Below are 14,048 nucleotides of genomic sequence, written 5' to 3' on the forward strand. Positions count from 1 at the left end.
TTTTCCAAGAAAACAATAGAACAATCTTCTAAGCTACTCTTGCTATGGAATTCACCCTCGATGTCACTGCACTTAGCACTGCCTTGCCCTGTAATTGTGGCATAGACATGTGTGCAGCAAGGCTCTGCATGCCCAATGCTCAGAACGAGATGTACACCTGACGGCTTCCATGGGCTGGTACCGCTTATAAAGTCTCATCCTTCCTCAGTCTGTCAATATTTTATTTGATTCCAAAGTGTTTTGTATTTGCAATGACACAAGTCTTTGTACTGGCAAATAAGCATTGTCAATATTTTAGATTGGTCTGAGCACTGATGTGCCAGCAAGTGTCACCGGGATGTAGTGGTGTGACAGGAGAGGTTATCATAATGTAATGCCACATGCTTATACACAAGACACTATATAAGCAGTGGTGTGACAGGAAGGGTTATCATAATGTAATGCCACATGTGTATGCCGGCCATGGAGGACAGGTCACTATAGAAGTAGTGGTGTGACAGGAGGTGTTATCAGGATGTATACCACATATGTATGCCGGCCATGGAGGACAGGTCACCATATAAGCAGTGGTGTGACAGGAGGTGTTATCAGGATGTATATCACATGTGTATGCTGGCCATGGAGGACAGGTCACTATATAGTGGTGTGACAGGAGGTATTATCATAATGTAAACCACATGTGTATGCCGGCCATGGAGGACAGGTCACTATAGAAGTAGTGGTGTGAGAGGAGGTGTTATCAGGATGTATATCACATGTGTATGCTGGCCATGGAGGACAGATCACTATATAGTGGTGTGACAGGAGGTGTTATCAGGATGTATGCCGGCCATGGAGGACAGGTCACTATATAGTGGTGTGACAGGAGGTGTTATCAGGATATATACCGGCCATGGAGGACAGGTCACTATATAGTGGTGTGACAGGAGGTGTTATCAGGATATATACCGGCCATGGAGGACAGGTCACTATATAGTGGTGTGACAGGAGGTGTTATCAGGATGTATGCCGGCCATGGAGGACAGGTCACTATATAGTGGTGTGACAGGAGGTGTTATCAGGATATATACTGGCCATGGAGGACAGGTCACTATATAGTGGTGTGACAGGAGGTGTTATCAGGATGTATACCGGCCATGGAGGACAGATCACTATATAGTGGTGTGACAGGAGGTGTTATCAGGATGTATGCCGGCCATGGAGGACAGGTCACTATATAGTGGTGTGACAGGAGGTGTTATCAGGATATATACCGGCCATGGAGGACAGGTCACTATATAGTGGTGTGACAGGAGGTGTTATCAGGATATATACCGGCCATGGAGGACAGGTCACTATATAGTGGTGTGACAGGAGGTGTTATCAGGATATACACCAGCCATGGAGGACAGGTCACTATATAGTAGTGTGACAGGAGGTGTTATCAGGATGTATGCCGGCCATGGAGGACAGGTCACTATATAGTGGTGTGACAGGAGGTGTTATCAGGATATATACTGGCCATGGAGGACAGGTCACTATATAGTGGTGTGACAGGAGGTGTTATCAGGATGTATACCGGCCATGGAGGACAGGTCACTATATAGCGGTGTGACAGGAGGTGTTATCAGGATGTATACCGGCCATGGAGGACAGGTCACTATATAGTGGTGTGACAGGAGGTGTTATCAGGATGTATACTGGCCATGGAGGACAGGTCACTATATAGTGGAGTGACAGGAGGTGTTATCAGGATGTATGCCGGCCATGGAGGACAGGTCACTATATAGCGGTGTGACAGGAGGTGTTATCAGGATATATACCGGCCATGGAGGACAGGTCACTATATAGTGGTGTGACAGGAGGTGTTATCAGGATGTATACCGGCCACGGAGGACAGGTCACTATATAGTGGTGTGACAGGAGGTGTTATCAGGATATATACCGGCCACGGAGGACAGGTCACTATATAGTGGTGTGACAGGAGGTGTTATCAGGATGTATGCCGGCCATGGAGGACAGGTCACTATATAGTGGTGTGACAGGAGGTGTTATCAGGATGTATGCCGGCCATGGAGGACAGGTCACTATATAGTGGTGTGACAGGAGGTGTTATCAGGATGTATACCGGCCATGGAGGACAGGTCACTATATAGTGGTGTGACAGGAGGTGTTATCAGGATGTATATCACATGTGTATGCTGGCCATGGAGGACAGATCACTATATAGTGGTGTGACAGGAGGTGTTATCAGGATGTATGCCGGCCATGGAGGACAGGTCACTATATAGTGGTGTGACAGGAGGTGTTATCAGGATGTATTCCGGCCATGGAGGACAGGTCACTATATAGTGGTGTGACAGGAGGTGTTATCAGGATGTATACCGGCCATGGAGGACAGATCACTATATAGTGGTGTGACAGGAGGTGTTATCAGGATATATACCGGCCATGGAGGACAGGTCACTATATAGTGGTGTAACAGGAGGTGTTATCAGGATGTATACCGGCCATGGAGGACAGGTCACTATATAGTGGTGTGACAGGAGGTGTTATCAGGATATATACCGGCCATGGAGGACAGGTCACTATATAGTGGTGTGACAGGAGGTGTTATCAGGATGTATTCCGGCCATGGAGGACAGGTCACTATATAGTGGTGTGACAGGAGGTGTTATCAGGATGTATACCGGCCATGGAGGACAGGTCACTATATAGTGGTGTGACAGGAGGTGTTATCAGGATGTATACTGGCCATGGAGGACAGGTCACTATATAGTGGTGTGACAGGAGGTGTTATCAGGATGTATGCCGGCCATGGAGGACAGGTCACTATATAGTGGAGTGACAGGAGGTGTTATCAGGATGTATACCGGCCATGGAGGACAGGTCACTATATAGCGGTGTGACAGAAGGTGTTATCAGGATGTATACCGGCCATGGAGGACAGGTCACTATAGAAGTGGAGTGACAGGAGGTGTTATCAGGATGTATGCCGGCCATGGAGGACAGGTCACTATATAGTGGTGTGACAGGAGGTGTTATCAGGATATATACCGGCCACAGAGGACAGGTCACTATATAGTGGTGTGACAGGAGGTGTTATCAGGATGTATACTGGCCATGGAGGACAGGTCACTATATAGTGGTGTGACAGGAGGTGTTATCAGGATGTATACTGGCCATGGAGGACAGGTCACTATATAGTGGTGTGACAGGAGGTGTTATCAGGATGTATGCCGGCCATGGAGGACAGGTCACTATATAGTGGAGTGACAGGAGGTGTTATCAGGATGTATACCGGCCATGGAGGACAGGTCACTATATAGCGGTGTGACAGGAGGTGTTATCAGGATGTATACCGGCCATGGAGGACAGGTCACTATATAGCGGTGTGACAGGAGGTGTTATCAGGATATATACCGGCCATGGAGGACAGGTCACTATATAGTGGTGTGACAGGAGGTGTTATCAGGATATATACCGGCCATGGAGGACAGGTCACTATATAGTGGTGTGACAGGAGGTGTTATCAGGATATATACCGGTCATGGAGGACAGGTCACTATATAGTGGTGTGACAGTAGGTGTTATCAGGATGTATGCCGGCCATGGAGGACAGGTCACTATATAGTAGTGTGACAGGAGGTGTTATCAGGATGTATTCCGGCCATGGAGGACAGGTCACTATATAGTGGTGTGACAGGAGGTGTTATCAGGATGTATGCCGGCCATGGAGGACAGGTCACTATATAGTGGTGTGACAGGAGGTGTTATCAGGATGTATGCCGGCCATGGAGGACAGGTCACTATATAGTGGTGTGACAGGAGGTGTTATCAGGATGTATTCCGGCCATGGAGGACAGATCACTATAGAAGTGGAGCACTGCACACCAGAACTTGCCCTCCTGTTGGTCTCCCCCGCCTGCAGGGTGTAGAAGGCTTCCCCCTCCCCTGTGCCCCGTCCTCCTCAGTCACACACAGCAGACATGATGGGGCACCAGGTGTGACAGATGGTGCCAGCCCCCACCCACCTGCACTGCCACCCGCTGCCTGGTAGCCCTGCTCCGTCACACGGCCGCCCGCAGCCTCGCTCCTCTTTGGTCTGTAGCCGTACACCCCGCGCTCGGTGCGGTAGAACCTCGTACACAGCGCAGGCCGCCACAGGCCGGCACCCAGCGCGGACAACCTGAGCCAGGCCGACATGGTGACTGCTACACCGACAGCCGGCACCGCAGCGACCAAAGGGTTAACAGCACTAATTACGGGCTCCTGCGCAATCTCAATGCAAGAAAACGTGGTAAGCGCTGACGGGAGACGCCCCCTGCACACGATTGGTTGGTTCTGGGGGCGCGATGATAAGGAACGCAAGGGGGAGGAGCTACGCGGTATTATTTTGAGTATAGAAAAGTGCCACTCCATAGGCTGGCAGTGCTGAGGTTACATGAGGAGACTCTGTGTGGGGTGTAACTGCGGGCTAGTCTATGGCTGTGCATCACTAGTGCTCCATGGACCTCTGCAGAACCCAGAAAGGACAGAGCCAGTGTCGGACTGGGGTGCCTTGGGCCCACCCCTCAGCCACCACACTTATCTGTGGTAACATTAAAAAGGGCTCCATTTACACTGCGTGATATGGGGCAGTATATGGCAGCAAACGATTGCTAATCAGCAGGACGTGAATACACAGAGATGTGCGGCCGACAGCAATGATTCTTACAGCCGCACAAATGATCAAATCAGCCGACTATGGGGCATTTGCGTGTCAGCTGATGTCTGGGACTTTTACATGGGACTTCCTGGGAGCGCTTGTTATCGATAATTGCCCTGTGTAATTGGGCTATAAGACAATTTTCTTTGTATGATAACACTGTATACTTAGATACAAAAGTCATACAGCTACCAATGACACCAGTATATGAAGAGCAAATATCCCCACACATATTACCGCCATACTGTTACTGACCAGATCCTGTATACCAATATTACCAGTATACAAGGGGGAAATATTACCGACACACCACAACCATTACACCACAACCATTACTACCATATTGTTACTGACCAAATCTGGTATACTAAGACCAATAAAACACAGTACCGGATTACAAGCAACAAATACCACCACATACTGACTAATACCACCACTGCTACTGACTGATAACACCACATACTGACTAGCACCACTGCTGCTACTGACTAATACCACCACATACTGACTATCACCACCACTGCTACTGACTAATACCACCACATACTGACTAGCACCACTGCTGCTACTGAATAAGATTTACTGTACACAGATCACCATCACCTCATACAGTCATATAGAGGTGGACGCAGCCCTACACAGGCTCTGTACACCATATACATTACAGTGCAGTTATATCAAGTGACTCACAGGGGACGTCTTCTCTGATCAGAATTTCTTCCCTTTTCATCATCTTCTCCATCTGCCCTGGGCCATTATGAGAACTTCTATGAGCCACCAATCCACAGAATCTGCAAGAGAAATATATTAGGCTCCTTACTCTGCCACCATCCTCATCTCTCTACAAACTGCACATCTGCATTGGCCCCTGTACACCCTCATTTAGTAGGCAGCCCTGACTCTATGTGTGTGTGTGCGTATATATCTTATCTATCTATATATATATCCCTTACAGTATATGGTCCCCTCTGTGTTGTCCCCATTAGAGATGGCCTCCTCTGTGTTATCCCCCTTATAGATACCCCCTGTGTTGTCCCCCTTATAAATGGCACCCCATATTGTCCATCCCCATATATATAGCCCCCTCATGTTGTCCTTCTTCAATATAGATATCCCCCTCATGTTGTCCATTCCCCCCATATAGCCCCCTCATGTTGTCCATTCCCCCCATATAGCCCCCTCATGTTGTCCATCTCCCCCATAGCCCCCACCCCTCATGTTGTCCATCTCCTCCCATAGCCCCCTCATGTTGTCCATTTCCAGCCTATAGCCCCCTCATGTTGTCCATCTCCCCCCATAGCCCCCCCCCCCTTCATGTTGTCCATCTCCCCCCTATGCTCATCTGTCGGGGCGGTGGCACGCTTGCGATCGCAAGCAAGACTCTGCTTGCGATCACAAGGGAGATTGACAGGGCGGAAAGCCTATGGCTTCTCGCGCTGTCAATGGGAACACTGCTGCATTTAACTGGAAGCGATTGTTGCGATCGCTTGCAGATAAAAGGGAAGGTGCGGGCCGGCAACTGGCGGCTGAGTGGGTCCCCCGGGAGCACAGGGGCCCCTGCTGGGCTTACTGTGTGGAGACAGAGTTCCCTACTCCTGCTCGGGGCCCACCGGGTGGGTTCCCCTGTCCTCCGATGGCCCACTCAGACCCTGGACAGAACCCAAAATGACCCTGAGGACTGCAGCAAGTTCCTGTTTTGTAATGTCTGCTTTGCGGTCTCTAGTTTTTATTAATATTTGTGTAGAGTGGACGTATTGATTACTTTTTATAATTTTTTTTAGAAAATGTAATAAAAAAAAAAAATCACTAATCCTGGCGTTTTTAATGCTTTTTGTTTATGCAATGTGCAGGAATACTATTGTTTTATTTTAATAGATGAGACAATTATGTAAGTTATGGTACATAATATGTTTATTCATTTTTATTTGTTTTATAAAATGGGAAAGGGGGGTGATTTAAACTTTTATTGGAGGGGGCTGTAATTTTTTTTTTTTTATGTTACACTTTTTAAGTCCCCCTAGGGGACTAACGTTTTTACATTATATTTCTAACACTGATGACTGTTATGCCATAGCATAGATCAGTGCTTCTCAATTCCTGTCCTCAGGCCTCACTAACAGGTCATGTTTAATGCTGCGTTTACACAGGCAGATTTATCTGACAGATTTTTGAAGCTAAAGCCAGGAACAGACCATAAACAGGGAACGGGTCATAAAGGAAAGGCTGAGATTTCTGCTCTTTTCAAATCCATTCCTGGCTTTGGCTTCCAAAATCTGTCAGATAAATCTGCCTGTGTAAACACACCATTAGGCTATCCCATACGAAGAACACCTGTGCTAATACCTGATGCATTAAGTATAATTATATCACCTGTGAAATACTAAGGAAATCCTCAAAACATGACCTGTTGGTCAGGCCTGAGGACTGGAATTGAGAAGCACTGGCATAGATCAGTGTTATCTGTGATCAATGCTATGCTTGTGGCAGACTATGCATTGATTGCTGATCTGACTGCCGGGAGCAAGGTAAGGGACCTCCGGTCATCAGTAACAATGTTCGAAACCCCCGCAGTCAGTGTGACAGTGGGAGTTTTGATCAGACAGTGATAGGAGTGCAAATGTAAAAAAAAAAAAGAAAGTACTGAACCAGCACACCCAAAATATGTATCACAAAATATAAGTTTATTGAAGTACAGACACAAACATAAAAACATTTAAAAACATATACATATAGTGCATACCATGATAAGTCGCACTAAAACCATTGTCCATAAGATGGCAGCAAGTAGCTGCCTAAATCCAACAATGAGGAAAAAAGAGATGATCACTAACTGTGTATAAAGGCAAAGTGCAGGTAGTGCAAAATAAAGTATCACAAGTGCATAATAAACTGCCACTTTCCCTTATAGACAGACGGGCCCAAGTACAAACATACACTGGCCCCAGAAAAAAGGGCTGATGAATACAACCTGTACCGCAGCCAATGTCAAATGGACAATAGGTAAGAACCGCCCAACGTGTTGCGTCGCACAGTGCGACTTTGTCAGGGACCAGTGATAGGAGTGCAGGATCACAGCACTGCAGGGGTTAATGTCGGCCCGCTGCACAATCGCATCAGACCATCATTAGGGTGCCTTCACACAGAACCTGCCTCCTTAACCCCTTAATTGGCTCCCGCTCTGTCTGTATTACCTGTCTCCTTGCTGCACAGGGTCCCGGCTTCCTGCTCTCCCGCCCAGCCAGTTAGTGGCTGCGGCCGGGCAACACACTGATTGGCTGGGCAGCAGAGCAGGAAGCCGGGACCCCGTGCAGCAAGGAGACAGGTAATGTATACAGACAGCGCTGGAGCCGATTAAGGGGTTAAGGGGGCGGGTGAATTACATACTAGCAGCGGTCTCAAAGAGTATGTATTCACAGGGACCTGCCAAGACCTTACCTGGTAGCGGATCTCACTGCAAAACTTGCAGCGAGATTTCCGCTGCGAGACATCCTGTGTGAACCCACCCTAATAGTGAGGACCTCCACGTGCTAGGATGTGAGTGCAGCTTCTAAGCTTACTTCATAGCACCGCCAAACCCACTGGCATACCAGTAAGTCATGGGTCCTTAAGTGACAGGCTGCCATGACGTATTGGTCCTTAAAGTGACTGTACCACCAGGCCCAGGCTGAAGCACTGGAGGCGGCCGACCCACCCTTAGGCCCTATTCACACATCCTGTTCCTGTCCGCAATTGCGGATCCGCAATAATATAGGACCAATGTATTTCAATGGACCTATACACACATCCGTGTTGTGTACTGGGCTGCAATCCGTTCCGCAAAAAAAAAAGGACAGACCCTAGTACGGACAGTAACTGACACATCCAATACAACTCTATGGGGTCTGTATTTTACTGAAGCAATACGGATGCAATACGGATGCAATACGGACTGAATTTGCGGATTGTATACTGACTGAAATTTGCGGATTGGAAAAATATACTGACGTGTGAATAGACCCTTAGTGGGAGGAAACACCAGCCCCTCTATGATAGGGTTCCATTGATTCTAATGAAGTCACGTCATGGAGGGGCTGGAGTTTCTTCCCACTAAGGGTGGGTCGGCCCGCCTCCAGTGTCAGAAAGTACCAGAGAATTGTAATTTACAAATCAGCTGCTGTATGTCCTACATATCCAGTGGTGTAGCAATAGGGGTCGCAGCGGTCGCCATGGCGACCAGGCCCCTACGCTAGGGGGGCCCACACGGCCCCTCCTTGCCACTTGTCTCTTTAAGCATCTCGAGAAGCTGTGGCCACACAGCTTCTCGGAATGCACAGATCGCTTTGATGTTCCACCCGCACAGTGAGCGGGCGGAACATTAAAGCAAGCAGAATACAGGAGCAGGACCTGTCAGCGTCCTGCTCCTGCATTCCCTCCCATAGGCTGCCGGCACTTCATACCAGCAGCCTATGGGACGCCAGGATGTGACCTCTCCGGCACGCGTGATGATGTGACGTCATCACGCCTGCTGGAAGTCCCGTCCCTGCGGCTCGCAAGATGGAGCCCGAAGAGGAGGAAGAGCTGCTGCCTGCACAGCGTGGATTAGGTGTGTAGGATGTTTTTTTTTTTAGGGGCACCTCTGGGGGCATTATTAGTTCATGGGGGCCACCTCTGGGGGCATTATAAGTTCATGGGGGCCACCTCTGGGGGCATTATTAGTTCATGGGGGCCACCTCTGGGGGCATTATTAGTTCATGGGGGCCACCTCTGGGGGCATTATTAGTTCATGGGGGCCACCTCTGGGGGCATTATTAGTTCATGGGGGCCACCTCTGGGGGCATTATTAGCTCATGGGGCCACCTCTGGGGGCATTATTAGCTTATGGGGGCCACCTCTGGGGGCATTATTAGCTCATGGGGGGCACCTCTAGGGGCATTATTAGTTCATGGGGGCCACCTCTGGGGGCATTATTAGCTCATGGGGCCACCTCTGGGGGCATTATTAGCTCATGGGGGGCACCTCTGGGCATTATTAGTTCATGGAGACATCTCTGGGGGCATTATTAGCTCATGGGGGCACAGCAGGGTGCATTATTAGCTCATGGGGGAACCTCTGGGGGCAATATTAGCTCATGGGGGCATTATTAGCTCATAGGGGCACCTCTGGGGGCATTATTTGTTCATGGGGGCATTATTAGTATATGGAGGCCACCCCTGGGGCATTATTAGTATATGGGGGCACCTCTGGGGTGGAAAAGGTTGGGAAGCACTGCACTAATCTGTCCCGCTGCGCCTGCTGGCACATGCTGTCATCTGATTGGGCCTCTTACCCAATCAGATGACAGCAAGTACCAGCGCCCCCTCCTCCAGACATCTGTGCTGGCGGCCCAAGCTGTGTCCTATGGCCGTACCTTTACAGCGTTGAGCTCCAGCTTGTGCTACAATCCACCTCTCCTCAGCGTTGAGGCCCCTCCCCCAGGTGACATCACTGTACAGCCGGCAAGTAACATCAGAGAGTACAGCAATGTTGTGATCCGGTGGGGGGAGGAGCCTCAACCCTGCGGGAGCCACTTACACCAATGAGAGGAGAAGTGGACTGCAGGTGACATCTACATTATCTGTACTCAGAGATATCACTGTGTTATCTGTGCTGTTACATAGGACTGCAGGTGACATCTACATTATCTGTACTCAGAGATACCACTGTGTTATTTGTGCTGTTACATAGGACTGCAGGTGATATCTACATTATCTGTACTTAGAGGGATATCACTGTGTTATCTGTGCTGTTCGAGGGATATCGCTGTGTTATCTGTGGTGTTACATAGGACTGCAGGTGACTACTACATTATCTGTACTCAGAGGGATATCACTGTGTTATCTGTGGTGTTACATAGGACTGCAGGTGACATCAGGTGACTTATCCAGGTTGCAGAAGTTCAAAATTCATTGTGCCCTGCTGACAGTTTATTATGGGAGTTGTAGTTTTGCAGCATGTGGCTCTTCAGGTTGCAGCACTACAACCCCCATCATTTCCAACTGGCAGTTCATGATGAGAGTTGTAGTTTTTCAGCTGGAGAGTCAAAGATTGGAATACAATGATTAGACAATGACACAGTACAGTCCATTAATGATAGGGGGCAGTAGTGCAGTACATGAGGTGGAGGCAGTGACAGGGCATTAGAACATGGTGGCACATTAGAGTAATTGGATATAACGTTAGATATGACTTTGCCTGATCGGGTGAGATGGGGGGGCCCACAAGCTAACATTTTGCACCAGGGCCCATCAGCCTTTAGCTACGCCCCTGTACATATCTATGTCTTTGTCTATGACGTACAGCAGCATATAAGTACTGGAGGACTTGAGATTTTTAAATAGAAGTAAATTACAAATCTCTGGCACTTTGACACCAGAAAGTTGATTTGAAAGAACAAATTTTTTGCTGGCGTTGCCCTTTTACCTGTTTTTTTTTTTTAGAGGGGTTGTGTAGCGAAAATCTTTTTTCTTTCAAATTAACTGGTGGCAAAAAAATAAAAGAACATTTCCTGCATGACAAACAGCAGCTAATACGTATGGGTAGATTTTTTTAATAGAAATAGTTCTATATAACTTTCTGAAACCAGTTGATTTGAAAGAAAAACATTTTCGCTGGATGACTCCATTAACGGCACAGATCATTCTCTGTACACACGTTCAGACATGTGAATGGGGCCATATGTTATATCCACATTTTCGGACAGAACTAGGGACATGTGAATAAGCCAGGTGTATAACTTTTATGGTGTGTCGTTGGGATACAGAAGAACTTTTCACACCTTTGGAGGTAAAAGTTAGCTAACCTAAGGGTGTACCTGTCACTTTAGGAGTCCCATAGGCTTCTCTAGAGGCCGCCTCAATAGCATGAATAGAGCTGAAACACAGCATATTTGGCCTGCACTTTACCTAACTACATCCAGCCCTTGGTGGGGTCTCCGCATGTGTCCAAAGTTATTGGAAGTGACCACTTAAAGGGGTTATCCAGCGCTACAAAAACAAGGCCACTTTTTCCCCTCTCGTCTCCAGTTTAAGTGCAGTTTGCAATTAAGCTCCATTTACTTCAATGGAACTGAGTTTAAAACACCACCCAAACTGGAGACAAGAGAGGGGGGAAAAGTGGCCATGTTTTTGTAGTGCTGGATAACCCCTTTAAGGGTGTGTACATTCTGTTCAAATGCTGACAATCCCCCCTCACCTTGAATTTCATGAACCTAAATAGGTTCCCGTCTGAGTGTTCCAATACCGCTGCTGTCTGGCAAGGTTCTCTTAGACCAGGGGTGTCAAACTCAGGTTCACCATCTGTTGCAAAACTGCAATTCCCATCATGCATGAACAGCCAAACCTTTAGCTTTGCCTTTCCAGGCATGATTGGAACCTTATGGTACTTTTAGGCCCCCTTCACACGTCCGGAAAAACCACCCGGATTTCCAGACGCATAGACTTTCATTAGACACGGACACCCTTCCGGAATTTTCCGGAAGGGTGTCGGTTCCGGAAAATAGGACCGGATTTTTTAGAACCGGTCCTATTTTCGTCCGGAAATCCAGCCCGGACGCCCCCATAGGAGTCTATGGGAGCGCCCGGGCCCCGGACGCTTTCCTGATGCACATCAGGAAAGCGTCCGGAGTTCCACTCACCTTCCACCTCTGCCCCGGCCTCCTGCTGCCTCTTCGTCCGCATCCTTGTCTGCAGGTACCCCCGGCGGCCACTCGCGTCACCCAGGCACCCCCCCCCCCCCCGCGTCCACTCGCGGCACCCCCGCACCTGGGTGACCACAGACTGCAGAAGTACAACTTCCATCATTACCTGTCAGCCAAGCATGATGGGAGTTGTAATTCTGCAAGCTGTGACCATCCAGTTTGCAGAAATACAAACCTGAAGGTTTTTCCTGATGGTTTCCTGAAGGTAAAAACGGATTACTGTCAGGAAATCCTGATACTATCCTGATGACATTTAAGGCCTCCTGATCAGGATTTCCTGACAGTAAAAACTGACACGGACGTGTGAATGGGGCCTTACACAGAGCGATAATTCGCCCAATTAACCATTTTGAATGAACAATGTTCAGCGTTTAGACTGAACGATAATCGTATGGAAAAAACGCTTTGCGATCGCTTAAGCCTATCTCACACATAGGGGAAATCGTTGAAAGACTGTTTACACTGAACGATCTGCGAATTTTTTGCGAACGATCAACGATGATTTGAGAACATTTTGAAAGATCAAAATGAACGATTTCTCGCTCGTCGCTTGATCGTTCGCAGCGTTTACAAGGAACGATTATCGCTCAAATACGATCGGTATCGTGCAAAAACGAATGATCAATCGTTCCGTGTAAAAGGACCATTAGTTTTGTAACAGCTGGAGGGCCTGAGTTTGACACCTGTATCTTATGGTGCATTTACAGAGAGATGTATCTGAGATCTTTGAAGCCAAAGCCAGGAACAGACTATAAACAGAGAACAAGTCATAAAGGAAAGACTAAGATTTCTCCTCTTTTCGAATGCATTTCTGTCTTTGGCTTCAAAAATCTGTCAGATAAATTTCTGACTTTTCTAGCTACTATCATCACTGTTAGGGATGGTCCGAACCTGCCGAGGTTCGGGTTCGTATGAACGCTCGGCAGCAGATTCCCGCTGTCTGCCCGCTCCATCTGTCGGACCATCCCTAATCACTGTCTTTAAGGAAAGTCTGCAGCATTTGATATCTCCCCCAAGGTTCCCACACCATTAAACAAAATGCCATGTAGTTCTTGATGATTGCTCCAAAATTGGCCTGGAAACATTAAAGGACAACTCCGGTGATTTTCTTTTTTAGCTTATTTAACACACATTACAAAGTTATATAACTTTGTAATGTGTGTAAATAAGCTGTGCGGCCCCGTTCCCCCCGGAAGTTAAATAAAGCATACCTACCCAATTACAGTCGACCCCGTCCTCTTCTTCCAGGCGCCATTTTGTGACTATGTCATCACAGCAGGGGCGGGCCTGGTCTTCTTCCTCCTCCTCGGCGTCTTCTGGTAAAGTGAATGGGAGAAGAAAAGCTTCCAGCAAGCTCAGCCAATCAGGGATCAGCAAGCTGGAAGTCATGTGATGTGCTCCAGCCAATGAAAAGGCTGCTGGGGCGCATGCGCATCGGCATCCTTTTCTCTCCCATTCACTTCACACGGACCCGGAAGTGAGGAAGTTCCAAAGACGCCGGCCAGAGATTCAAGTCGCGATCTTCACCGGAGGGATGGTGAGTATGAAGTGTGTGTGTGTGTGTGTTTATTTTTTTTCAGGTCCTGACGGAGTTTTCCTTTAACCTCTTATATGTCCCCAAGAGGTGTTCAGAGGGGGGACCGTGCC

The 14,048-nt window shown here is 48.1% G+C and overlaps 1 protein-coding gene across 1 annotated transcript in view; it reads right to left on the minus strand.

Moving 5' to 3' along the window:
* Nucleotides 1–4,238, minus strand: part of DHTKD1 (dehydrogenase E1 and transketolase domain containing 1) — a 33,866-nt gene extending 29,628 nt beyond the window's left edge. Inside the window, exon 1 of the mRNA XM_069978734.1 lies at nt 4,014–4,238. Within this exon, the coding sequence (XP_069834835.1) occupies nt 4,014–4,185 (172 nt within the window). The 5' untranslated portion in view covers nt 4,186–4,238. The remainder of the gene's footprint in view (nt 1–4,013) is intronic.
* Nucleotides 4,239–14,048: the final 9,810 nt, after the last annotated feature.

Source organism: Dendropsophus ebraccatus, chromosome 1 (assembly GCF_027789765.1).
Source record: "Dendropsophus ebraccatus isolate aDenEbr1 chromosome 1, aDenEbr1.pat, whole genome shotgun sequence".
NCBI classification, from domain to species: Eukaryota; Metazoa; Chordata; class Amphibia; order Anura; family Hylidae; genus Dendropsophus; species Dendropsophus ebraccatus.